This window comes from Microcaecilia unicolor, chromosome 1 (assembly GCF_901765095.1).
Source record: "Microcaecilia unicolor chromosome 1, aMicUni1.1, whole genome shotgun sequence".
In the NCBI taxonomy this organism is placed as follows: Eukaryota; Metazoa; Chordata; class Amphibia; order Gymnophiona; family Siphonopidae; genus Microcaecilia; species Microcaecilia unicolor.
The window spans coordinates 430,001,850-430,027,792 of NC_044031.1; the positions used below are offsets into that span (position 1 = coordinate 430,001,850).

At 43.1% G+C, this 25,943-nt stretch overlaps 1 protein-coding gene across 1 annotated transcript in view; it reads left to right on the forward strand.

Annotated features, from left to right (window-relative positions):
• Positions 1 to 9,215: 9,215 nt before the first annotated feature.
• The window catches only part of C1H6orf62 (chromosome 1 C6orf62 homolog), a 48,070-nt gene continuing 31,342 nt past the window's right edge, over positions 9,216 to 25,943 (forward strand). Inside the window, exons 1-2 of the mRNA XM_030212207.1 lie at positions 9,216 to 9,788; positions 10,655 to 10,831. Of these exons, the coding sequence (XP_030068067.1) occupies positions 9,660 to 9,788; positions 10,655 to 10,831 (306 nt within the window). The 5' untranslated portion in view covers positions 9,216 to 9,659. The remainder of the gene's footprint in view (positions 9,789 to 10,654; positions 10,832 to 25,943) is intronic.

Here is a 25,943-nt window from a genome sequence, read left to right on the forward strand (position 1 = left end):
GGTGTCAGCTGCCCTCGCTACGGCACTGGCTAATACACTCTTGCACGCATCTGCAAAGAACCTTTTAATGCAGATTGTTGAAAGTGGCTCTTAGGGAGGATGATACAGGATGTATGTAAATTTAAAGAAAATATATTATACCAGAGTTGAAAATTGGCAGATGAATAGACATGTTTAAGTTTGAAATATTCATGTATGATATATTTGGTTGTATAAAGACATATTTTGGTAGGTTATGTTAACCTGTTAGTCATTCAATGCATGATGTAAGAACCAATACTGTTATTTTCCTTTTATCATGCAAGGTATGGCACTGTTTACAAATGTGCAGTAGTGTTTTTAGTATGCAAATTGTTACACACACTTAGGGCCCATTTCCATATATGGCACATAAATATAAGCATGGTAAGCAATCAAACATAAGCATATTCAAAATACCACTCATATTTAGAATACTTAGACGTAGTTAATGCGACAGAATCTATGCGCATCCATTTATGCTAATGAAAAGCTGGTGTAAATCCCTGCACGTAGATTTATGCAAATGGCCCTTATTATATAACTATATGCATAAATTTTGGAAAGCACACAAAATGCCCATAGCCATACCCCTTTTTCCCTGTGTGCATAAATTTTGCTTGTGTACGTTAAAATGTAGGCTCAGTACGTTAGAGAATATACTTGCAATCTCACTCATACATTGTAATTTTTGCCAACAAGTGCTAATTGCTTGTTAGGAGCTGTTAGCAATGCTGATTGGTTTGTAAAGCCAATAAAGTTATGCGCATTGTTATAAAATACGCCTGGATTTATGCATGTAAACACGCGTAAATCTATACGCGATACACACTGTATAATCTGGGGGTTAACATAAACAGGGCCCTAACACCTTTACCTCTGTGTCTCTGGAACTGCAGGATATGAAATGCATGTATTACAACAGTATGAAGGAATAAATTGTGAAATTCAAATGCAACATGTTATTGTACAAATAGTATAAATAGTACATTTGTTTTATGTGCAGAATACCTGAATACTAATAGCAGAAAAAAGAATAAAATATATATATTGGAAGCATTGATTGTAATCCTCATAATAAGTGGTTACTAAAATCTTCTGCAAGGTGTCTGTTGTTGGCACTATTTAGTAGAGCAGATCCTATGAGCGTGGCCATAGCATTCTACAGGCACTCAAAGTTGGGACTATGCTCAGACAGTGAGTCCTTGGATGGACATTAATGTAACAATATGTCATGTTGAAAGTTCTCAACTTTGTGTTACCTTGGTTCTGCCTTCAACTAGTATTTTGCGGAAGGTCTGCTAACAGTATGGTTTAAAATTGTTTACACAGGTCAATGATGATGAAAAATATGTGTTGTGTTTAAAGTAAAATGGAAAGCTGCAGACTTGTTAGCTTCCAAGTTGGAGTCTGTTTATCTCACTACAGAAGTTAAGAGCATGATATGCTATTACCTTACACGGAGGGGTGAATAATCTTACACCACCTGTTAGTAACTTCAGATGGTCTGATATACCCATGAGCAGCGTTCTCAGATAACAAAGAACCTTGACATTTTTAGGAGTTCACAGGTATGGTTATTATATAACAAAGACTGTGAGAACAGAGCAAACCATCACAATGCTTGTGAGGTACAGAATGTGAATAACATTTTCACACCAACCGCCCTATGCATGTAAGCAGGAATCACAGAAGGAACAAGTTCAGCAGAAATCTTCATTAGCTGTCATTTCAGACAAATTTCTCTACTTTAGGACTCAGTTATACTTTAGGTTTGAAAATGAAATACAGGCATGGAGGTAATCAATTCCGTTTCTCTTTGAGACTTTTTTGAAATCTGTCAGGGGGATAAGATAAGTAGTTCAAGTATTTAAAATACTTTCCATTGCATCCCCTTTACAAAATGGGAGGTGACATATTCAGATTGAATAAGAATATGACACTGGGTGTGACAGTTAAAAATGAGTAGACCTTGTTTGTCAACTGTCACCAACAACCCAACCAAAAAAGGGATTCAGATACTCAGTGTGGTCTGTTCAGAATCCCTATAACACAACTGGACTCTTCTTGGTAGCTGAATAAAAAGGGAGGCTACATAATATGGGATGTAAAGAATAAAAGGAATGCTATTTTTGGAGAATGAGGAAAAGGATATGAACAGTTTTAGGGTGAAGAGGCGGTTAAAGGAAGGAAGAGGGGATCTTTGAAGAGCAGCATATTATTATTTTTTTAAAGATGAATCTGCAGCTAATATATCCTAGTAAAATAAAGGTGTATTTTAAATGCACTTAGACATAAAAATCGAGACACCCTTTTATTAAGCCAAAATAAGCCCAATAGTAAACTATGTAAGTTTAACTGCTTCATAAACAAGAGTTCTTTACTTATTGATTTTTAAAATTAGATTTTAAAACAAAATGTGCCTGTTGTGTTGTATTTTTTATGTCAAATAAAAATGCATTTTTATGTGAACGGAATGAGAACAGTATGGGACACAAAGTTCATAAAAAGTTAATTAATTTCAGTAGGAAAAAAAAATCTCTTGCCTGCCTATTATATTGATATAAATTCAGGCTTATTTTCGAAAGAGAAGGGCGCCCATCTTCTGACACAAATCGGGAGATGGGCGTCCTTCTCTCAGGGTTGCCCACATCGGCATAATCGAAAGCCGATTTTGGGCGTCCTCAACTGCTTTCTGTCGTGGGGATGACCAAAGTTCACGGGGGCATGTCGGCACCGTAGCGAAGGCAGGACTGGGGCATGCTTAACACATGGGCATCTTTAGATGTAGTACTGTATTTTATGGAAAAATGTAGAATACAGAGAGTTTATTACTGCTGTTTCTAACAAACACAATTGTTTTAAACTCTGTTTTACTGATTTTTAATGTTAATTCATAATACATATGTGCAACTGGGAAGCTTTCAAATAAATAGAAAAGCTGTAACCCCCCCTCCACCACCTAACACATATAGTCCATCCTAAACATTAGCTACTGGATTTTTACAGGTATCTAGGTTATCAATAGAAATCAAACAAAATAAAACATGGAAAAGAAAATAAGATGATACCTTTTTTATTGGACATAACTTAATACATTTCTTGGTTAGCTTTCGAAGGTTGCCCTTCTTCGTCAGATCGGAAATAAGCAAATGTGCTAGCTGACAGTGTATATAAGTGAAAACATTCAAGCATTATTATGATAGTCTGACAGGGTGGGAGGATGGGGGTGGGTTGGAGGTATGCACGGGGACATCAAAGCATATCATTGATATTCTAACAGGATGGGTGTGGGTAGGGTGATCAACAGAGACATACAGTTTTATGGTTTATAATGGGCTAGGAACCCCAGGTCCTTGTTAAGTCCTTTCTGTTGGGTGTTAAAATATTCAATCATTCTGACTTCAAATGTCTTACGTTCTTGTATGGTTTTAAAGTTACCTTTCAGTATTCTCACTGTGAAATCACTGATACAGTGTCCTGGTTCTGTGAAGTGCTGTCCCACCGGATCTTTTTGTATGTGAAGGATGGAAGCTGGAGTTATGGAGGTAGCTGCATCTGTCTGTGGGTTTCTTGTATATGGATGTTTGTATACAGCCATCACTGATTGAGACCGTGGTGTCCAAAAAATTGACTTTTTCTGGGGAGTAGTCAATTTTGAATCTGATTGTAGGATGGTATGTATTGAATGCAGAATAAAATTGTTTCAGAGTTTCTTCACCCTCCGTCCAAATCATAAAAATGTCATCGATGTACCGGTAGTATTTTAGAGGTTTGGTCTGGTGTGTATTCAGAAATGTCTCTTCCAGCTCAGCCATAAAAGGTTGGCATATTGGGGTGCTGTCCTGGTGCACATCGCAGTGCCCATTATTTGCAGATAGATACGGAGGGTGAAGAAACTCTGAAACAATTTTATTCTGCATTCAATACATACCATCCTACAATCAGATTCAAAATTGACTACTCCCCAGAAAAAGTCAATTTTTTGGACACCACGGTCTCAATCAGTGATGGCTGTATACAAACATCCATATACAAGAAACCCACAGACAGATGCAGCTACCTCCATAACTCCAGCTTCCATCCTTCACATACAAAAAGATCCATCATTTACAGCCAAGCCACAAGATACCACCGTATCTGCTCTGACCCAGGGGACAGAGACAGACACCTTAAAAGCCTGACTGAATCCTTCAAACAGAAGGGCTACAACCCCAAAATAATCTCCAAGAATATTGCCTCCTCCCTCAAAACACCCAGGGAGAATCTGCTACAGTACAAAAAGAAAAAATCCACAGACAGAATCCCGCTTGTAGTGACATACAATCCAGAGCTGGAAAAACTGAGGAAAATCATAAGAGATCTACAACCTATACTCCAGGAGGATGAATTACTGAAAGAGATATTCCCATCCCCACCAGTACTGGCCTTCCGACAGCCACCCAATTTAAAACACAAGCTAATCAGAAGTAAACTTCCATCACAGACTGAAAAGGAACAGAAGGGCACACTTCCCTGTAATTTATCCAGTTGCAAACTATGCCAAAATATTTTACAGGACCCCAAAGTCATCCACAAAGGAAAGATATTTAACATAAAGGGATCTTTCACTTGCTCATCTTCCAATGTGGTATATATCATTCAGTGTAAAAAATGTAACGAAGGATGCTATATTGGAGAAACAGGCCAGATGCTTAAGACAAGATTCAATTTACATAGACATCACATGAACAGTACAGCCAGTAGGGCCCCCACCCCGGTGGGACAGCACTTCACAGAACCAGGACACTGTATCAGTGATTTCACAGTGAGAATACTGAAAGGTAACTTTAAAACCATACAAGAACGTAAGACCTTTGAAGTCAGAATGATTGAATATTTTATCACCCAACAGAAAGGACTTAACAAGGACCTGGGGTTCCTAGCCCATTATAAACCATAAAACTGTATGTCTCTGTTGATCACCCTCCCCTCACCTACCCACACCCATCCTGTTAGAATATCAATGATATGCTTTGATGTCCCCATGCATACCTCCGACCCACCCCCATCCTCCCACCCTGTCAGACTGTCATAGTAATGCTTGAATGTTTTCACTTATATACACTGTCAGCTAGCACATTTGCTTATTTCCGATCTGACGAAGAAGGGCAACCTTCGAAAGCTAATCAAGAAATGTATTAAGTTATGTCCAATAAAAAAGGTATCATCTTATTTTCTTTTCCATGTTTTATTTTGTTTGATTTCTATTGATAACCTTAAGAGTGGACTAACACGGCTACCACACTCCTCTACAGGTATCTAGCAAAGCAACGTAATCCACAATACAGCACTGCAAATGACAAAGCAGGCTCTGGAGAACTGAAAAATAGTTCTTGCATTTAAGGTTCCTCCCCTTCACAAACCCCTTGAAAACTCAACAACTCTCCCCTATCCTCTACTAGCATAGAAAGTATGCAAAAAGCAAGGAAGAAGAAGAAAGCAGGAGACAGGATGATCACATCGAAAATTTGAAGCAAATTTGGTTTGTCGCTATTTACCACTCCACATCATCATCTAGTACACCAAACAAAAGCTTGCAAACCTATGAGCTTCTGCATCCTCATTGTCATTCTTTACTGTTGGTAGCATTTTTATTTAATCTCACTTCTATTTTCAAACATGCTGGCTTGTGCAGCATACAGATATACACAGAGGACGTGTTGGTGGTCAGAGTACAAATTTGTTCTATATTTTAAATCATTGTGTCATTTGGAGGGGCTGGCTATAGGGACTCCCTGTATCCATGCAGAGCATTTTTGACCTAGTAAAGGGCCTCCAAAACAGACATCATGTTATAAGAATCAGGTACTTAAACAATCAGACTTAATATTTCTACGTACAATTTAAAAAAACAGTAATTAGGTTGAAACTGGAATTATTTAACATATTTTTTTCCTGTGCCTACATCAAAAGAAAATAATGGCATGTGGGAAGTTGCTCCTTTTTGTTTTGTGGAATACAGTGGTACATTATAAAAATGCACTTGCTTTTTAGTATCATTACTACTACTACTATTACACAAATATGTATTGAATGATGAGGTAGGGGCTTCCTTCATGTAGAAGTTCTGTCCAGAGGCAGTCTAAATGTACCAACATTGTCCATTTCAGCACACTAGTAGCAGCCAAGTTCATACAAAGTTATTTATGTTCAATGGGAAATAAATATGTTGGCTCAGGCTGCTTGGTGTGTGAATATTCCATCACTGTTTCATTATTGATACTTAGTATTACCTATTAAGGGCATTTGCTGTAAACTTTGTTTTAATTCATTTTTCTAGTCCTTACATGCACAAAGTTTTGCTTTTTAAATCCAAAGCTCAATCCTAAGGGTGGTTGAACAATTAGATATAAACTGTGTGTTGTTTTTACTTGTTTTAGACTGCTTTGGGTCCTGCTGGTCTGTACATCTGCTGTGTGGAATTTTGGAAGATGGAAATAAGGAAATACAAATTACATTTTGAATGTACTCTGTGGAAGTTGTTAACTTTTTCAATGTGATGGATGCCTGTTCTGGTGTGTGCATGCGATAATCTTTGAATAACTGCCTATACTTATGGCTATGATTTCTGAACATGTGGTATCATTAAAGGATAAACTTTTACATGTCCAACTGGGTATATATGCTAATCTCAACTTTATTAAATGTTACAGACATATCCATCTATTTGCTCCCATTATTCTGTCTCACTGTATTGTCAAATGTAAGACACATTGAAACTGAGTTTGCTTAGGATAATATGAGATAAAATGTAAAAAATCTAAAAAACCTAAAAAAAACCCCACCTTTTATCCTACACCTTTTAAGGCATTGCCTATCCAGATGGATGGTGATGGCACAATTGAAAACAAGTTTGGTCGTGTGAAGACTAACTCAAAATAACCTGTTCCTTAGCTGGGCCCTAGTATTAACATTTTGAAAATGCGATCATACCTTGCCTCTGTGGCTATGCTCCACTAATTTGTTAAACGATCAACTGGCTATCTTGAAAGGATTATATAACCTTTAGATGCATGACTAGGGACACAAACATACACTTATCCTATATAATAATTCTCACCTCCAACAGGATGTGCTTGGGACCGTGCCTGCCGAAAGTGGTCTGCTAGGCAGGCACGCACTGACCTCAGTGACATCAGTGACAGACAATTTGGCAAAGCAAAACAACCTGAGTGCTGGCCATTAGGACACAGGGTTGATAGGAGAGTTTTAAAAGACGGAAGGAACCGAAAGTGTTAAATGGGGGGAGGAGGGAGTTCTGAACAACTGAAAGACATCAACATTTGGGAAAGGAAAACAATCTGAATGCTGGCCATTAGGACACAGGGTAGATAGGAGAGTTTTAAAAGACTGAAGGAAACAAAAGTGTTAAACTGGAGAAGGTGGGGGTGGGGGGGAGTTGTGAATGACTGAAAGACATGCACATTTGGGACAGGAAAACAAACTCAATGCTGGCCATTAGCACACAGGGTACATAGGAGAGTTTTAAAAGACTGAAGGAACCAAAAGTGTTCAGGGGGGGGGGGGGCAAGTTCTGAATGAATGAATGAAAGAAAGAAATGAAAATTTACGAGAGGAACACAATCTGAATGTCGGGCATTTGTACACAGGGTAGATAGGACACTTTTTTAAAAAAATGAAGGACGTGAAAGTATTACATCTTGGTGGAGGGGTGAGGAGGAAAGCGGTGGGGTATCCGGATACTGGGCGTTAGGGCCACGGGGGTGCATAGACTTTTGAAAGCCTTAAGGAACCCAAAGTGTGGGAAGGAGGAGGAAAAGGAGGGGAGGGAACGGGGTGAGGGGCATTAGGAACAGGGGAGGGGGCCCTGTCACACACTCTCATTCTCACACACACACTGTCACACAGACAGTCTCACTCTGTCACACACCCGCACATTCACTCTGGCTCTCTCTCTCAAACATACACACTCCCAGGAAAACCTTGCTAGCGCCCGTTTCATTCGTTCCAGAAATGGGCCTTTTTTACTAGTTTATTCAATATCACAATTCCTCCTGTACAGCCACATAACAACCTTTTAGGGTGGATAGTGTTCACAATTATCGAACAGATAAGAGATTTCTGTTTTGGCACAGTATAAGTCATGACAAGAACAAAACATAAGGAAACCTATGGACTGCATAAGGGGCTTCTAGCCCATTTAGTTATGTTTAAGCAAAAGAGATCTGCATGAAATAAAATATTTATTTTTCTTTTGAGTTATAAAACCACTTGTCCCTGAAACATGCCTAAAAATAGAATAATCCATTTGTACATCTAAAATGTCAAGGTGTACATGACAGATGAGATGAAGATGTGATTCTATGGCCCCCAATTAAAGGAGAGTTTTTTTTTATTCCACCTTTATAACACCAAGCTTCCCAAGGCAGATTCCAACAACAGCTAATATGAACCAATCAGGAAACAGGATATCCTCAATGAAATTTGGCCATCTGTATCCAACTGGATTAAGTTTAGACTTTATACAGATGGACCACGCATAACCAGTCCCTTATTTCTAATAATCTTTTGCTAGTGTTGTTGTCAATTGCTATTGTTTTGAACTAAAAGGGGGCATGCTCAGTCTATTGCAGGCAAGCTCTGCCTACTGGCTTTCTACATAGGAACAACCCGTGTCCTGTTTTATTCAACCTCCTTGCCAAAAACAAGAAGGTAGAAACCGAACAAGTTTACTGCTGTCTCCTGTCATTAAACCTTGTTTCAACATCAAGAAAAACAGATCCTGCTAAGTCACGCCCCCTATGACGTGACGTTACCAACCTGTGCAGAGGAAGAGGAACCAGTCAAATTTACGTCAGCACGGGGGCTCGCCCCTTTTAAGGTGGACGAGATTGTGCGCTACTAGGAGGGTCCGGGAGAATAATCAATAATCTCCAGCGTTAAATACCATCAACAGAGAAAATACAAAAAAATTCGGAGGATATATATAAAATGTCCATATCTAAACGACTGGCAAAAGGAAAAAAAAATGAACTTTTAAAGGTTTTCTGATCGAATCCGGAAAGATCCCGAGGATCCCGCTGTATCCGTGTTTTACCTTTTGCCTTCCCTTCCCTTCAGCGTGCACTTGTGCCGCCTTGGCCTTCGCGAAAACCGGAAACAGGAAATTGCATCAGATTCAGAGTCGGAAAGACGGCACAGAGTGCGCTCGCTGAGAGAGAAGGGAAGGCTTAAAGGTTAGAGGAGAGCCTGCTTTTTCGCTGCCGCTGCGACTTTTTAAACGCAGGGCGGCTGGAAGGAAAGCAGATGATCAAATGGCAGGGCGCGAGAGGAAGCGCCGCGGGGCCCTGTGCGACCGCTCCTGTCGCCCCTGCCTAAGACCGTCCCTGTTTTGGAGGGTACTGTCAAATTCCCTTCTGGTCCACCATGTTTGGACAGCCACCATTGTTATTTTGTGGCCCAAATAATAAAACAGTCTTGTTAATTATAGCCTGAGAAGGGTTTTGGGTTACTTTCCGTTTATCTATTCAGCCATACTACAAACAGGGATAAAAATGACTTGCTTCTGTTGAGCAAAGTCTTATGTGGAAGTGCCCATAGTTGACGGTTTCTAAAGGCGTTATTTCCATCTATTCAAAATGGGGGACCCAAACTCCCGGAAGAAGCAAGCACTGAACAGACTTCGTGCTCAGCTTAGGAAGAAAAAAGAATCTCTTGCGGATCAATTTGATTTCAAGATGTATATCGCCTTTGTATTTAAAGACAAGGTAATGGACAATACTGACATCATGTAAAAACATCTGTAATTGTATATGATAGTGTACTATGCATTAAACTCTTTTAGAATTTGGCATCTGACTATGTATTGGCTATCGTTTTTGCTGGCCTATTTTTAAGGTGGGGTTAGATGCAGTTTTATAGGAGCTGTGATCTTAATTGATAAATGTGATGTTCTGTTTTCGCTTTTCCCTGTGAAACTTCTAAGGCCACAGCTCATAATAATGGTGCTAAAAGTGTCTTACACAATGCTTTGAAACTAGAGCCAGACAGCAACATGGGTGATGGCCACCTGTGAGGGAAAAGCACACTTCAACTATGTAAGCAGGATCAAAGTTAAGAAATTTTAGTATATTACCCTAAGAAGGAAAAAAGGATGAGGAAGCCCAGAATGGAAACTGTGAATATATGTTATGCAGTGGAAGGCTTAAAAGTTATTGATGACTTTCCATCAAGGATTTAGAGAAGTGAAGCTCAAAGGTTGAGTAGTTTTGTGAGGTTTTTTTTGTTGTTACAAAAAAGTAGGTTACCACCAGACAGTAACAGCAAGTATTTACACCTTTTCTATTAGGAAACAGTATTGAGGTTGTTCTAGGAAAATGTTATAGATTGATAGAACACACAACTGTTTCAAAGGAGGTTTAAAAAAAAAATCTGATAGTATGCGTGTAAAATTGTGGAAAAAATGTGCCAGCATAAATTTTCCCCTTTTTTAAATTCTGTTCTAGTTCAGAAGAAATTTAGAGTTTAGATTAGTTAACTTGATACCCACAAGATATGAGAAAGCTGTCCCATAAAGCTTACAATGTTTAGGTTACTAGTTAACCAACATTTCTAATTATAATCTCTTTTTCAGAAGAAGAAGTCAGCACTCTTTGAAGTGTCTGAAGTGATACCAGTCATGACCAATAATTATGAAGAAAATATTCTAAAAGGTGTGCGGGATTCCAGCTATTCCTTGGAAAGTTCCTTAGAGCTTCTGCATAAGGATGTAGTACAGCTTCACGCACCTCGCTACCAGTCCATGCGCAGGGTAAAAATGTTCATTATTATGTGCAGTTTTTCTTTTTAATTTTGATCTGTTTATATATTCCGTTACACGACAAAACAAATACCAAGGTGCATAGATAATGGCATTACTAGTAGAAATACAAATACCGTCTTTGATGTGCTGTACTTCAGAAAGTTGTATGGTGGAGGCCCTTCAGAGGAGGGCTCAAAACAGTATGAGGTCTGTACCAAAAGCACTATGAAATGAGACTTAAGGATCTAAAATATGGAGAAAAACAAAGGAGATATGATAGTGCATAGAAGGAAAGACTTTTGTTTAGTGGAATGGAAATCTTAGAATGTTATGAGGTCCTAAGGGGGGGGGGGGTGTTAGATACAGATGTGAAAGAATTCTTTTTCACAGAAAGTGATGGATGGAATGCCTTCCTGGGTCACATGGTGGAGGTTAATAATAGTACAAGTGTGAGGGCATTGGGTAAATACAGGGATTCATTTATTTTTAAAATTTTCTAATTATGCAGTTTACACTATTCCAAGCAAAAGCGCTTGTACAGAAACAAGAGTTCCATATAGCAAGAAATAAGTCAAATTGAGTACATGAATATCAAGATTCAAATTTGACCAAGTCCACAGTGTAGGGATCTCAAATATACAGAATAAAGAATAAATAAGGGAACGAGCGTAATTGTAAATATCTGCCTAAGGCCCTTGTTTACAAAGCTATGCTAGCGGCTGGCAGTGCGATACTGCAGACAGTCCATTCACTTTGAATAGGGTGCGTTGGCAATGCCAGGTATCTTAGTAAACGGGGGGGGGGGGGGGGGGGGGGGGGGGCGGGGAAGCAGGTACCTCTAAGATCGGGTCTTTTTCAATTGAGACACTCAGTAGTGTCACTGGATAGTACAGAGGTTATTCCCTTCATAGCTAGAAAAGCAGATAATTGAGAAGGCATAAAAAATACATATTTTGGGGAATGGTCACTTTATAAAGGTATTCTAAGAAAAATAGAGGTCAGCTTGACCCAATAACAACAAAAACTGTTTACTTAGCACAGGGACCCTTTTACTAAAGCTTGGTGCGTGCTAACGGAATGTACTAAAAGCTAAGAAGCCCATAGGTATAAAGGGCCACACAGAGAATCCTTAGTTGGACAAGTAGAGAAAATGTGGCACATGGTTAATGGAATTCTTGTGAGTTTCTGGGTTGTCTGTGACTTGTGTGTGAGAGTTTAATGTTGTAGTCTCCACACATCCTTTGGGTTAGAAATAACAATAAAATGAAGCAATGTTGATAATTTCATAGTGACATCAAAGGATTAATTTTTCTGTTTAATCAGAGTGCTTCTTTCTCACAGTAACAGAACTAGAAGTTGGTATTATATATAGTAGCCAGTAGCAAAATTCTCAATTGAGTCGCCATATTTAGCAACCATGATGAAGCTATATAGTAACATAGTAGATGACGGCAGAAAAAGACCTGCATGGTCCATCCAGTCTGCCCAAGACAAACTCATATGTGTATACCTTACCTTGAATTTGTACCTGTCCTTTTCAGGGCACAGACCATATAAGTCTGCCCAGCAGTATTTCCCGCCTCCCAACCACCAGTCCCGCCTCCCATCACCGGCTCTGGTACAGACCATACAAGTCTGCCCTCCCCTATCCTCGCCTCCCAACCACCACCCCCTCTTCCCCCCCACCTGCTCCGCCACCCAATTTCAGCTAAGCTTCTGAGGATCCATTCCTTCTGCACAGGATTCCTCTATGCATATCCCACGCATGTTTGAACTCCGTTACCGTTTTCATCTCCACCACCTCTCGTGGGAGGGCATTCCAAGCGTCCACCACCCTCTCCTTGAAAAAATACTTCCTGACATCTTTCCTGAGTCTGCCCCCCTTCAATCTCATTTCATGTCCTCTCGTTCTACCTCCTTCCCATCTCCGGAAAAGATTCGTTTGCGGATTAATACCTTTCAAATATTTGAACGTCTGTATCATATCACCCCTGTTCCTCCTTTCCTCCAGGGTGTACATGTTCAGGTCAGCAAGCCTCTCTTCATACGTCTTGGAACGTAAATCCCATACCATCCTCGTAGCTTTTCTTTGCACCGCTTCCATTTTTTTAACATCCTTCGCAAGATACGTCCTCCAAAACTGAACACAATATTCCAGGTGGGGCCTCACCAACGTCTTATACAGGGGCATTAAAACCTCCTTTCTTCTGCTGGTCACTCCTCTCTCTATACAGCCTAGCAATCTTCTAGCTACGGCCACCGCCTTGTCACACTGTTTCGTCGCCTTCAGGTCCTCAGATACTATCACCCCAAGATCCCTCTCCCCGTCCGTGCCTATCAGACTCTCCCTGCCTAACACATACGTCTCCCTTGGATTTCTACTCCCTAAGTGCATCACTTTGCATTTCTTCGCATTGAATTTTAATTGCCAAACGTTAGACCATTCTTCTAGCTTCTTCAGATCTTTTTTCATGTTTTCCACTCCCTCCGGGGTGTCCACTCTGTTGGAAATCTTGGTGTCATCCGCAAAAAGGCAAACTTTACCTTGTAACCCTTCGGCAATGTCACTCACAAATATATTGAATCGGCCCCAGCACCGATCCCTGAGGCACTCCACTACTCACCTTTCCCTCCTCCGAGCAAACTCCATTCACCACCACCCTCTGGCGTCTGTCTGTCTGTCAACCAGTTCCTAATCCAGTTCACCACTTCGGGTCCTATCTTCAGGATATGGTTCAGTTCGTTTATGAGTTGCCAATGTAGAACTGTATATCAAAGGCTTTGCTGAAATCAAATACACCATATACAGCGTTCTCCCTCAATCAAACTTTTCTGGCCATCTCAGTCAAAGAAGTTGATAAGATTGATCTCTTTGGGTGATCAGAAAGTCTGAGAGAGTGCACTAGACAATGGTGTACTAACCTGGTTCCACATAGGCAACTTAAAAATAAACTGAGCACCCTTAGTATGGGCCCTAAAGGGACTGACTGGGTTAGGAACTGGTTTAGTGGAAGGTGACAAAGGGTAGCGGTAAATGGAGTTAACTCTTACCAGTAGTTTGCTGTAGGGATCTGTTCTTGGTCTAGTTCTTCTTAACATTTTTTGTGATACTGTATAAGTGCATTCCGGTAAGACTTTCGGCTTTGGGCAAAAACAAAATCTCTGTAGCTTTATAGGACGTTGGTGTGAACGGTGGGGATCCCTGGTCCTGGAATTAGTCAGTGATATATGTCTCCCCCCCCCCCCCCCCCCCACACACACACAGCTCCACTGCTATCATAGCTACAGTTTTTGCAGGAACGGCAGCCATTATAGGTTAGGGTTGTTTGTTTCCCACATATCCAGTAGCTAGCATCTCCCCCTTGAGAGGCTCATGGGGATCTGACTCTGGACTTGGGGTCCCATTTTTGTTCTACTTTAACAGAGCACCTGTACAAGGTTCTGGTTGAGAGGGGCGGCCACGGCTGCTCTCTCTCCATGAGAAACCAATGTAGCGCATTAGAATTGGCAAATTACCCAATTGCTTTCTCATGAATACCTTTGGGTGATAAAATATATCACACTAGTAAAAAAAAGCCTGTTTCTGAGACCAATGAAACGGGCGCTAGTAAAGTTTTTGTTTTCTGCAGTTAATGTTTTGAAAGGGATATTTTGGATAATTATTGTGTTATGTTAATGATTAATTTTCATTTTTGTGTTGTGTGTAATATTTTTTTTTTTTTGTGTGTGTTGGTTGTAATGTTATTTGGTGGCACAGTTGTTTTCTGTGTGTTCAGTGTTCTGCTAGAAATGAAATGGGCAGTGTCACAATTCTCATGTATTTACAATTATGTATTGTAGTACTCTGTTAGGAGACAGTAAGTCTGACAGTTACGTGAAGTGAGTATGTGTGTGTCTGAGAGTAATGCATGGGAAGGAGTATGTGTGAGAGAGAGATGATGTGTGGGTAAGGGGTATGTGTGGCGATCTCTGAGGCGGCATCACTGTGTGTGTGTTTCACAGATATAGTTTGTGTGTGAGAGAGGGTTGTGTTGACTTGGAGGTTGGGGGTGAGTGTCTGTGTTTGATTTTGTGTGCGTGTCTCAGAATGGTTAGGGGGGGGGGGGGGTTGGTGAACTGAGAGGGTGTGACGGGGGAGAGAGTGAGTGACCATGTCTGTATGTTGCGCATCTGTGTGTGTGTGGGTTTTTTTGTTGTTTGGGGGGGAGGGGGGCGGTGTTTGTGTGTGTGAGACAAAGATCATGTGTGTCAAAAAGATATTTCTCCCTTGTTGTTTTCATCCCCTATTTCCAGCATCTGTCCCTCTCAAACATCTCTCTCTCTCTCTGCCCTCCTACCAGCAATTTTTCCTGCTCTCCTGAATCCCTACCCCTCTCCGTGGTCCCCTGTCTCTCTCTCTCTTCACTTCTTTACCCTCACTCTTGCCCCCCCCCCAGACCACGTTCTCTTTCTTCGTATACCTGCTTCTCTCAACCCTCCGACTTCGTCTTTATAGTGCAGCAGGCATGCTTCTCCTTTTAGTCGCCCAAAACCGGATCCCTCCGATGCCGCCTTTTTCAGCTTCTTTTCGACCAGTTTTTTGGAGCGCTGTTGTTCGTGTGTGGTTGTGTCTTCACGACCGGTTTTTTGGAGCGCTGTTGTTCGTTCATCGATTAAAGAAGTTTGGAGTCGGACGGGTTTGGCAGGTTATTTTTTTAGTCCGTTGTTGGCTAGCGCTGCTATGTTGTGATTGGGCAGTTTTGCTGCTGACGCACCCGGAAGTGGGAGACGTCATCATTTCTGGAGAACTTGAGAGCTAATTTCTCATATTCACTAGTTCTTCTTGGTTATTGTCTTCTGATCTACCTTGAGTGAATGAATGCACATCTCCAGTAATTAAGGAGTCTGCATAATACAAGGTAAATATATTAAAAGCAGGCTTGGGAATTTCCTGTGTTCAGGATATCTTCAGCTGGTCTGGGGTGTCTTGAGGACTGGAAATAACCCAGAAAAATATACAGTGCCTTCCTTCCTGCCTTAGGTGGTTTCAGCGTTTCACCTGAATCAGCCCATTTTTCTTCCTTCCTTTTCTAGGGAAGAGTTCCCGGACTCCTTTGGGCAGTTACATCTTTTGGATGTCCGCAGGGCGCTGTTGCAGTATCTACAGATGTCAAATAACTTCAGGACTCCTGATCGCCTTTTTGTCTTGTTGTCAGGTCCTCTGCATGGGGGCCCAGCATCTAAGGCCACTATAGCCCGTTGGCTCAAGGAAGTAATTTTTTCTGCGTATCTGCTTTCAGGGCAGTCTCCACCTAAAGCGTTTAAGGCGCATTCCATGAGAGCCATTTCCTCCTCGTGGACTGAAACGGGTGCACTCTCTCTTCAGGAGATCTGTAGTGCGGCTACTTGGGCTTCTCAGCTCTCTTTTGTCCAGCATTACAGGCTGGATGTTGCAGCGAAGCAGGATGCTATTTTTGGAGCTCAAGTGTTGGCTCGTGGTGTGGTCTGTTCCCAACCTAAGTAGGGATTACTTTTGTACACCTCATCAGTTAATGGATTCATCTGCTGCTGATGACAAGGAAGGGAAAATTAGGTTCTTACCTTGGTAATTTTCTTTCCTTTAGTCACAGCAGATGAAACCAGGATCCCTCCCTGTCTTACTTTGTGTTTTTGTTCAGATCTTTCATGCAGGTATAAATCGCATTGGGAGAAGTTGGAAAACAGTTCTCAGAATTTCTACATGGTGGTCTACTACAGGAGGTTGAGATCGTCCCTCCTTTCTATGGTTATTTCTCCTGTTCTGGGGCGTTTGTTCGCTGTGAGGAAAGTTTGTTATTATACCTTTATGGTTCACTCTGCTTTGGAAATCTCAAATACTGAAGGCAGTTGGGGCTAGCCGTCCAAGAGGCACTATGGTTTTTCAGTGTTCTCTATCTCCACCTGCTGGTAGGCAGATACAACCCATCAGTTAATGGATTCATCTGCTGTGACTAAAGGAAAGAAAATTACCAAGGTAAGAACCTAATTTTCCAAGATTCCAAGATGGCCGCTGCAAGATATGGACGTGCGTGAGCCCGCTTCTTTCTGCTGAGAAATAATGCCTAAACGGAGGGGTCGAGCTGCTACCGCTACCCCCCCGCGCCGCCCGGAGTCCATATTACCCTTTGTTCAGCGGGTCACGGAGATAGTGATGTCGGAGGGCGGCCCGCTTGTTCCACCTAATGTAAATGGAGAATCAAGTAGGAACCAAGGGCTAGAAGTCTCGCTAAGCCCCGACACTTGAGCTCCGCCCCCACAACCTCGAGGAACTAGCTCTCCCATAGCGGCATCCTCGAGCTTGGAGACCCCAATTGCTCGAGGACGGGAGGTACAGAAAGAAGTTGAGGGAGAGGCGGAGAGATTTTCTATCTCTCTGGGAACAGCTGAGGAGATTTCGTTGGGGGATGTTTTGCTGTCTACCCGAGAGGAGGAGGAGAAATCTGCATTTCAATCTGAGGTACTGACCACACAATTTTCCCTCTCTCTTAAAAAACTGAAAGAAGTGACTTCAGATACTTTGTGGACCCTAATTGCTGACTTTGCAAAGGCAATTTGCCCTCAGGTTAAGGCAATATCAGAGGAAATAACGATGTTAAAGGGGAATTTGAAAGAAACTGAAAATGTAGTGGAAACTGTGAAACAGCAGGTGAAAGATCAAGAAAAAGATTTACAAGGTACAATTAAAGTCCAAAATAATATGCTTAAAGACTTGGTAAATCTTCGAAGGCAATCTGAAAATTTTGAAAACTATTCTAGAAGAAAAAACTTGCGTTTTATTAACTTTCCAGTTCAAAAATTAATTTCACCTCGAGAAATGTTAAAAAGTTACCTTAAGGAGATCTTAGAGATAGGGGAGGAACATATCCCCCCCTATGAGCAAGTTTTTTACCTTCCCATTAAAGGAGAAAATAGGAAAACAGTTCAAGATAATCAACCTCTAGATGTTTCAGCCTTACTGGAAGCAACAGATTTGGAACAATTGTCAACTACCACTTTAGTGGCTACGGTAGTATTACCACTGGATAAAATTTGGATTTTGAGACTTTTCTTCCAAAAGAAAGATACTTTATTTAAGGGATTTAAAGTTCGAATTTACCCTGATGTATCAAGAGATACGCAAAAAAGACGTCAGCAATTCCTACAATTAAGGCAACAAACACTTCAAGTATTTAATTTCTCTTTTCTGTACAAGTAGTATAGCTTGTAAAATTATGCGAAGAAATGATAAAACAAAAAAAAAAAACCTAATTTTCCCATCCTTCCTGTCTCATCAACTCGTAACCTTGGGGTCATCTTCGACTCCTCCCTCTCCTTCTCTGCACATATTCAGCAGACTGCTAAAACCTGTAGTTTCTTTCTCTGTAATATCACCAAAATTCGCCCTTTCCTTTCTGAGCACACTACCAGAACCCTCACCCACACTCTTATCACCTCTCGCTTAGACTATTGCAACTTGTTTCTCACAGGTGTCCCACTTAGCCATCTCTCTCCTCTTCAATCTGCATGACTAATATTCCGCCAGTGTCGTTATGCTCATATTAGCCCTCTCCTCAAGTCACTTCACTGGCTCCCTCTGTTTCCGCGTACAGTTCAAATTCCTTTTATTGACTTACAAGTGCATTCACTCTGCAGCTCCTCAGTACCTCTCCACTCTCATCTCTCCCTTCACTCCTCCCCGGGAACTCCATGCACTGGGCAAATCTCTCTTATCTGCACCCTTCTCCACCGCTAACTCCAGACTCCGTTCCTTTTATCTTGCTGCACCATATGCCTGGAATAGACTTCCTGAGCCGGTACGTTAAGCTCCATCTCTGGCTGTCTTCAAATCTAAGCTAAAAGCCCACCTTTTTGATGCTGCTTTTAACTCCTAATTCACTTGTTCAGAACCCTTATTTTATCATCCTCATTTTAATATTCCCTTATCTCTTGTTTGTCTGTCCTAATTAGATTGTAAGCTCTGTCGAGCAGGGACTGTCTCTTCATGTTCAAGTGTACAGCGCTGTGCACGTCTAGTAGCGCTTTAGAAATGATAAGTAGTAGTAGTGAATGTACTTGTAAGTCAATAAGAGGCGTTTGAACTGTATACGGAAATGGATAGGGAGCCAATGAAGTGACTTGAGAAGAGGGCCAATATGAGCATAGCGAAACTGGCAGAATATAAGTTGTGCAGCAGAATTTTGAACAGATTGAAAGGAAGAGGGCTAATATGAGCATAGCGACACTAGCAGAATATAAGTTGTGCAGCAGAATTTTGAACAGATTGAAAGGAAGAGAGATGGCTTAGTGGGAGACCTGTGAGGGGCAAGTTGCAGTAGTCTATGCGAGAGGTGATAAGTATGTGGATAAGGGTTCTGGTAGTGTGCCCAGAAAGGAAAGGATTAATTTTGGTGGTGATATAGAGAAAGAAACAACATGTTTTAGCAGTCTGTTGAATACGTGCAGAGAAGGAGAGAGAGGAGTTGAAGATGATCCCAAGGTTACGAGCTGATCAGACAGAGAGGATGAGAGTGTTATCCACAGAGATAGAGAATGGGGGAAGAAGAAAGGTTGGTTTAGGGGGAAAGATAAGAAGCTCAGTCTTGGTCATGTTTAGTTTCAGATAGCAGTGAGACATCCAGGCAGCAATGACAGACAGGTAGTCTGATACTTTGGCCTGGATTCCAGCTGAAATTCCTGGTGTGGAGAGGTAGATCTGGGAGTCATCAGCGTAAAGGTGATACTGAAAACCATGGGATGAGATCTGAGTGCCAAGGGAAGATGGAGAAAAGAAGTCCCAGGACAGATCCCTGAGGTACACCAACTGATAGTGGGATAGAAGTGGAGGGGGATCCACCGGAGTATACACTAACAGTACGATGGGAGAGATGATGAGAAAACCAGGAAAGAACAGAGCCCTGAAATCCAAGTGAGCACAGAGTATCAAGGAGTAGGTGTGATCAACAGTGTCAAAAGCAGCAGGTAGATTGAGAAGGATGAGGATAGAATGGAGACCTTTGGATCTGGCCAGGAGCAGGTAATTGGAAATGTTAGTAAGTGCTGATTCAGTTGAATGAAGAGGGCAAAAGCCAGAATGAAGTGGATCAAGAATAGCTTGTGATGAAAGAAAGTCAAGACAGCGTACATTCAAGTATTTTGGATAGGAAAAGGAGGAGGGAGATGGGGCTATAGTTGGAAGGACAGGTAGAGGGTCCAATGAAGGTTTTTTTGAAGAGTGGTGTGACTACGGCATGTTTTGAAAGCATAAGGAACAGTCACAGTGGAAAGTGAAAAATTGAGGATATGACAGATAAAAGGGATGACAGTAGGAGAGAGTGCACTAAGTAGATTGGTGGGAATAGGATCAGAGGATCAGGTAGGTAGTTTCGAGGAGGAAAGAAAATGTGCAGTTTCCTCTTCAGTGATTTTCAGAAAAGGAAGAAAAGGAAGCAGGGGATGATGGAGGGTTGAGAGAATGGACTAAGGGAAGGAGAGGTGGAGGTGACTTGGTTGAAAATTCAAGTTTAATCTTGTGAACCCTTTCATGAAAGTACTCAGAGTCTGGGGAGAAAGTGAAGGGGGAGTTGGAGGTGAAGGCACTTTGAGGAGAGAGTTCAGTGTGGCAAAGAGATGGCGAGTATTCATGCCAAGAGAATTTGTCATCTGGTTGTAGTAGTCCTGTTGGGCAAGTGAAAGAGCAGACTGGAAGGAGGTCAGCAAGAATTTGAAATGTATGAAGTCAGCATGGGCACGGGATTTCAGCCAAAGGTGTTCGGCACAGGAATGTAGCTAGTGGATTCTAGAGGTTAGCCAAAGCTGGGGTTGGTTACACCTTACAGAACAGGGAATGGGAGGAGTGAGTATCCAGAGCAAAGGAGAGAGTAGTGGTATAGGAAGAGACAGCCTTATTGACAGAGTTGGATAACACAGTGGTTGAGAAGAGATTTGAAACACTGGAGGACAGAGTAGAAGTCAATAGCCTGAAGACTCCTAAATGTTTTCAGATTGGATGAGACTAGGGGGATGGGTGTTTAAGTGTGAAAATTATCAGATGATGTTCAGAGAGGGGAAGAGCTGAGGCCCAGAAACTGGAGAGTGAGCAGTTGGAGAAGATGAGATCAAGACAGTGGCCATTCTGATGAGTGGGGGTAGTGGAGCACAGTTGAAGATTGAGAAACTAAGAAGGTTAAGAGTCTGAGGGATCATTGGCATGAATGTTAAAATCCCCAAGAATCAGGGAAGGAGATGAAGGTTCGGAAAGCCAGGCGTCAAAGTTGGTGAGAGAGGGCTTATCAATAAATGACTGCTGCTCAGAGAGGCAGGGGGAGTGAATAGACGGATGGAGTGGACTTCGAAGGAAGAAAAGCAATGAGACTGAAGAAGAGGTTGAAATCTACAGGAAGGTGAAAGTAGTAGCCTGACACACCACTTCTGAGGCCAAAAGAGTGAGGAGTATGGGAGAAAAAGTAACCTCCATGACACAGGGCCACGGCTGAAGTAGAGTCTTCAGGCCAAAGCCAAGTCTCAGGGCAAGCAGATGGAGAGTACGAGAGATAGAGGTCGTGGATGTAGGAAAGTTTTGTTGCAGACAGAGCGGATATTCCACAGAGCACGAGAGAGGCAGGAAAGAAGGGGGGAGGAGATGAACAGAAATTAGATTGGAGACTTAATGGTGTGACCTGCACAAATAGGATGAGATCTGATGTGGAGGACCAGGATTGGGATTGACATCCCCAGCGGAGAGCAGGAGAAGGAGTAAGAGTACAGAGAAGAGTAGGAGAGGCATGAGAACAGCGACGAAGGCGAGATTTACTCATAATAGAATGCAGATGGTTGAATGGAAGGAAGGAAATGTTGAAGGTTGAGAGCTGAGGAGAAGGGAGACGACAAAAGAGATGGTAAGATGATGAAAGTAGAAGGTGGGCAATGTGTTCTTGCAGTATACAGTGGTTTCAGATGGAGAAAGAAAGGGTCATTACCAAGAAGAGAAAGTGTAATGGAGCCATAAGAAGTAACTGGAAGAAAATACAAAGTGTATAGAGAAAATGCTCCAGTGCGCAGCACCTGGAGCGAAGGCCCTGGGAGGATCGGGGTGGACCCAAGAGTCACCCCGGAGAAGGCTGTGAGGATATGCAGATGGACTGCTTGTCCTCCACTGCACCTGGAAGGTAGCTGGTGGGAGCGCTGGGCACCTCCACCACACGCCTCCCAGCCAAGAAATGGCTTACCAGGGGTTATGCCCAAGCCAGCATTCCTCCCCCTGAGGGTCACCCTCTAGTTCTACCACCTTCCTGTCTCTGGAAAAGGTTTGTTTGCAAATTAATACCTTTCAAATATTTGAACGTCTGTATCATATCACCCCTGCTTTCTCTTTTCCTCCAGTGTATACGTGTTTAGGTCAGCAAGTCTATGTCTTGCTGCTTAAACCCCCTACCACTTTTGTCACTTTTCTCTGAACCGCTTCGTCTTTTTACATCCTTAGCAAGATACGGCCTCCAAAACTGAACACAATACTCCAATGTAGATATTGAGAAAGTCACTACTTCCATAGCGTCCCACTGATCAATCCAGAGAGAGTGGGTTGTGTCCCTCTACCAGCAGGTGGAGATAGAGAGAACTTCAGAGCCTTACTATATGTGGACCTGTGCAGCCAGATTCCTCTCAGTATTCTTTCTATCTCAGCAGGTGGATGGACATGTCCTGTGCAGCTCTCTGGATTGAGATTTGCTCCTAGCCTGTTCCCTCAGGATTAGTTGAGCTAGGGGTTCGTGGCTAGGTCAGGCCAGTAAGGGGTACACCTGGTGGTGCCAGGTCCCTCCCCTACCCCTTCCCTGTTTCCATGCAGTGGTGACATGGCTTGGCTCTGCGTTCTGATTCTCTCTGACACTCCTGCCTTTAAAAAGAAAAAAGGGACGCAGAGCAGAAAGAAGTAGCAGAGATTTAGTACTTTTCAGCTCTGGGCTGGACACAGCAGCAGTTTTCTGCTTTACTATAAGGTAAGAGGGTCATTTCCTTCTGATAGTTGGGAGCTGTTCTTTCGGTTTTCATGCCCTCGCGTGGCCCTGAGCACGGAGATGGTTTAATTTTCAGTTTGGGAGTTAGCAGGGGCAATTTCAGGAATTTTTGATATATTTATGGACCACGTTGTTAGCCTGCACTGTAGTTTTGGCGGGCTTTCGCCAGCGCTGACGCCATCTTGTGCGGGGATTTACTGCTTTCGCAGGTCAGGCTGATCTTCGGTTTCCCGGACGAGCTCAGAGGCCTAGCGGAGGTCCTAGGGCTCCGGGTGGTAGGATTTTCTTCCGACCCGTCTTCTAGTCGTTGGCTGTCCGGGGGAGGGGAACATGTGTTGTACCCCCCCCCCCCCCCCGGTCCTTTTTCTCGTTGAGCTCGGTATTTCTTCAATGTTTAGCGACCCGATGTTGCTGACAATGGCCTTTCTTCTGCTGTGTTGCAGTTGCAGTGAGGGCAGTTCGGGGGCAGCTCCTCGTTTCCCTCATGGGACAGCTTGGGTCACGGATTACGGGGCTGGTGCAGCATTCACTGTGTGGATTGGGATTTTGGTGACGTGCTTGTTACCTGCCCTTTTTACAGGGGTATGGGGCACTTTGCCTCTCGTGTTATGCTGAGTTGCCTCTGGTTTTCTCTCTATGGATACCTGCGTGGGTTTTTTGCCCTGTTGGGGCAGCCATGCTCCTGCAAGCCCAGTCTCCTGTTTACAGCAGTGGCCTGTCCGGGTATTGTGTGCCTGGCTACTATATTTATTTTTTCTGTTGTTTTTTTTACTGCAGTTAAGGCTCTCCTCTCTAGGTTCTGCTGGTTACCATGGTAATTCTGCCTCTAGGGGCTGATATGGCAGTTTTCTGTCTCCTGTGGGTTTCAGGGGCAGGTCTGCTTGTCTCAGCTTTGCTTCCTGGATAGCTGCAGCACAGCCAGAGTTTGTTACCATAATTGCTTTTCCTTCCATGAAGCTACCAAGCATAAGAGTGCAATGGTATTGACGAGAAGGGCCCATAGTTTAGGAAGGCCTTGGTTTATTTAGACTCCAGACGTTGTGGTCTGTTCTTTTTTTCAGGCTTCTGGAGTCCTCTGTAGGCTGGATCCTAGGGTTCCTGGGTCTGCAGTTGGCAGCCTTTGGTGTCCTGGGTGTCTAGAGCACTTTCCTTGGTTAGGGGTTGCTGGGACAGGTTTTGGTTTGGTGGTACTCCTGCGTTGTGAGGTGTGCCTTCCTGATGGTGGTGTTTGCCAGTCTTCTGGTGGCTGCATCTTTCCAGTTTTCTTCTGTGCTGCAGGCGGGATTATGCCTCATGCACATCCTGGCTTCCTTTGTTCCATCGTTTGGGATGGACTGGTAGGCTGCGCAGGGGAACTGTGTGTCTGTGTGCCATGGTGATTTCTCTTTCTGGCCCTCAGGTGGCTAGGTAGAATTCAGGATTGTGGCGTGCAGGCTTGCGCCATTTTTGAACACAGGATTTGTGTCATTGGGACTTTTTGTTCCTTACCCCTTCTGGGGTGTTGGGCCTTGCCCTATCTGGGGAGAGTCGGGCCCTGCTCCTGTCAGCTGGAGGCTGTCTACTTTGGTAGGACGGGGCACCTGGTGGTGTTCACTTGATAGTCCTTGTCTTTGGTGCCTCCTAGGGACATCTAGTCTGTCTTGGGATGTCGTGACTGGGGGCGGCTCGGGACCTCGTATTTGTTCTGTCACAGCGCATTTCACTGGCTGCTCTTGGGACGATAAGTCGTGAATGGAGGCGTTGAGCCTTGCTCCGTCTGAGGCCGTCGAGCCTTGCTCTGTCCGAGGCCATTTAGGCTAGCATCGGATGCGGGCCTTGCTCGGCAAGGCGGTCATGTCTTGCTCCGGCTGGGGCCGTCGGGCCTTGCTCCGGCTGGGGCCGTCAGCCGTCGCTCCGGATTAGGCAGTCGATTTCCTTGTCTCAGAGCATCGAGTCTTGCTCCACTGGAGGCCGTTTGGCGTTGGTCCGGCTCTGGAGGCCGGTGGTATACAGCCTGGTTCCGGCTGTGACTGTCGAGTTTCTTTTTCCGTTTCTGAGCTTCAAGCCTTGCTCCTCTTGAGGCCGTTCGGACTTTCTCCGGGCTCTATTTGTTGAGCTGTGCTCCGCTTGTGGCTGTCAGACCTTGGGTCTCTGGGCATAGAGTCATGTTTTGACTCTCTATGTCTTGCCTGGTGCCGTTCCAGCCTGGCGGTCCTTTTTTCGTCTTGGAACGTCCAGAATCGCCTTGGATAGGGATGTCGAGCCTTGCTCCTTTCGATCTTTGATGGACAGGCCTTATTCTCTGGTTAGACGTCAAGCCTCGGATTTTCTGCGGGTGCTCATTTTCCACTCCCTCGCTGGCTCTCAGTAGGCCTCTGATTCCAAGTGGAGGGGCTAGCATGTTTTTTGCCTGGCTATGGGGGCGCTGGCAGGTCACTGGATAGGTGAGGCGAGGGCCTCCATAGGGCGGCGCTTTCTATCTCTAGGTAGTGAGTTGAGCCAATTCTTGGGCTTCGGAATTCATTGATATGCCAAATCCAATTGCAAACTAGACACATGCCCAAACAGCCTCATGAAATCTTCTCCTCAACAATTCATAATAGACCTAACGATCCATATAAACTACATGCTACAAAACGGACTCTTCCCAAAAGAAAAAGGAAAAATCTTACTCACCCCAATTCCTAAAGATACAAAGAAAAACACAAGCGAAATAACCAACTACAGGCCAGTAGCATCCATACCACTAATAACCAAGATAACCGAAGGAATGGTAACCAAACAACTCACAAACTATCTAAACAAACATTCAATACTGCACGATGCCCAATCAGGATTCCGGTCGAACCATAGCACTGAAACAGTATTAGTCACCCTTATGACTAAATTTAAACAAATAATAGCAACTGGCAACAATATACTCCTCCTACAATTTGACATGTCAAGCGCATTTGACATGGTCGACCACGGAATCTTACTACACATACTGGAATACTTTGGCATTGGAGGAAACGTCCTGAACTGGTTCAAGGGGTTCCTAACATTGCGCTCGTATCAAGTCACATCAAATTCAACCACGTCCAAGGCATGGACACCTGAATGTGGAGTTCCACAAGGATCACCTCTCTCACCAA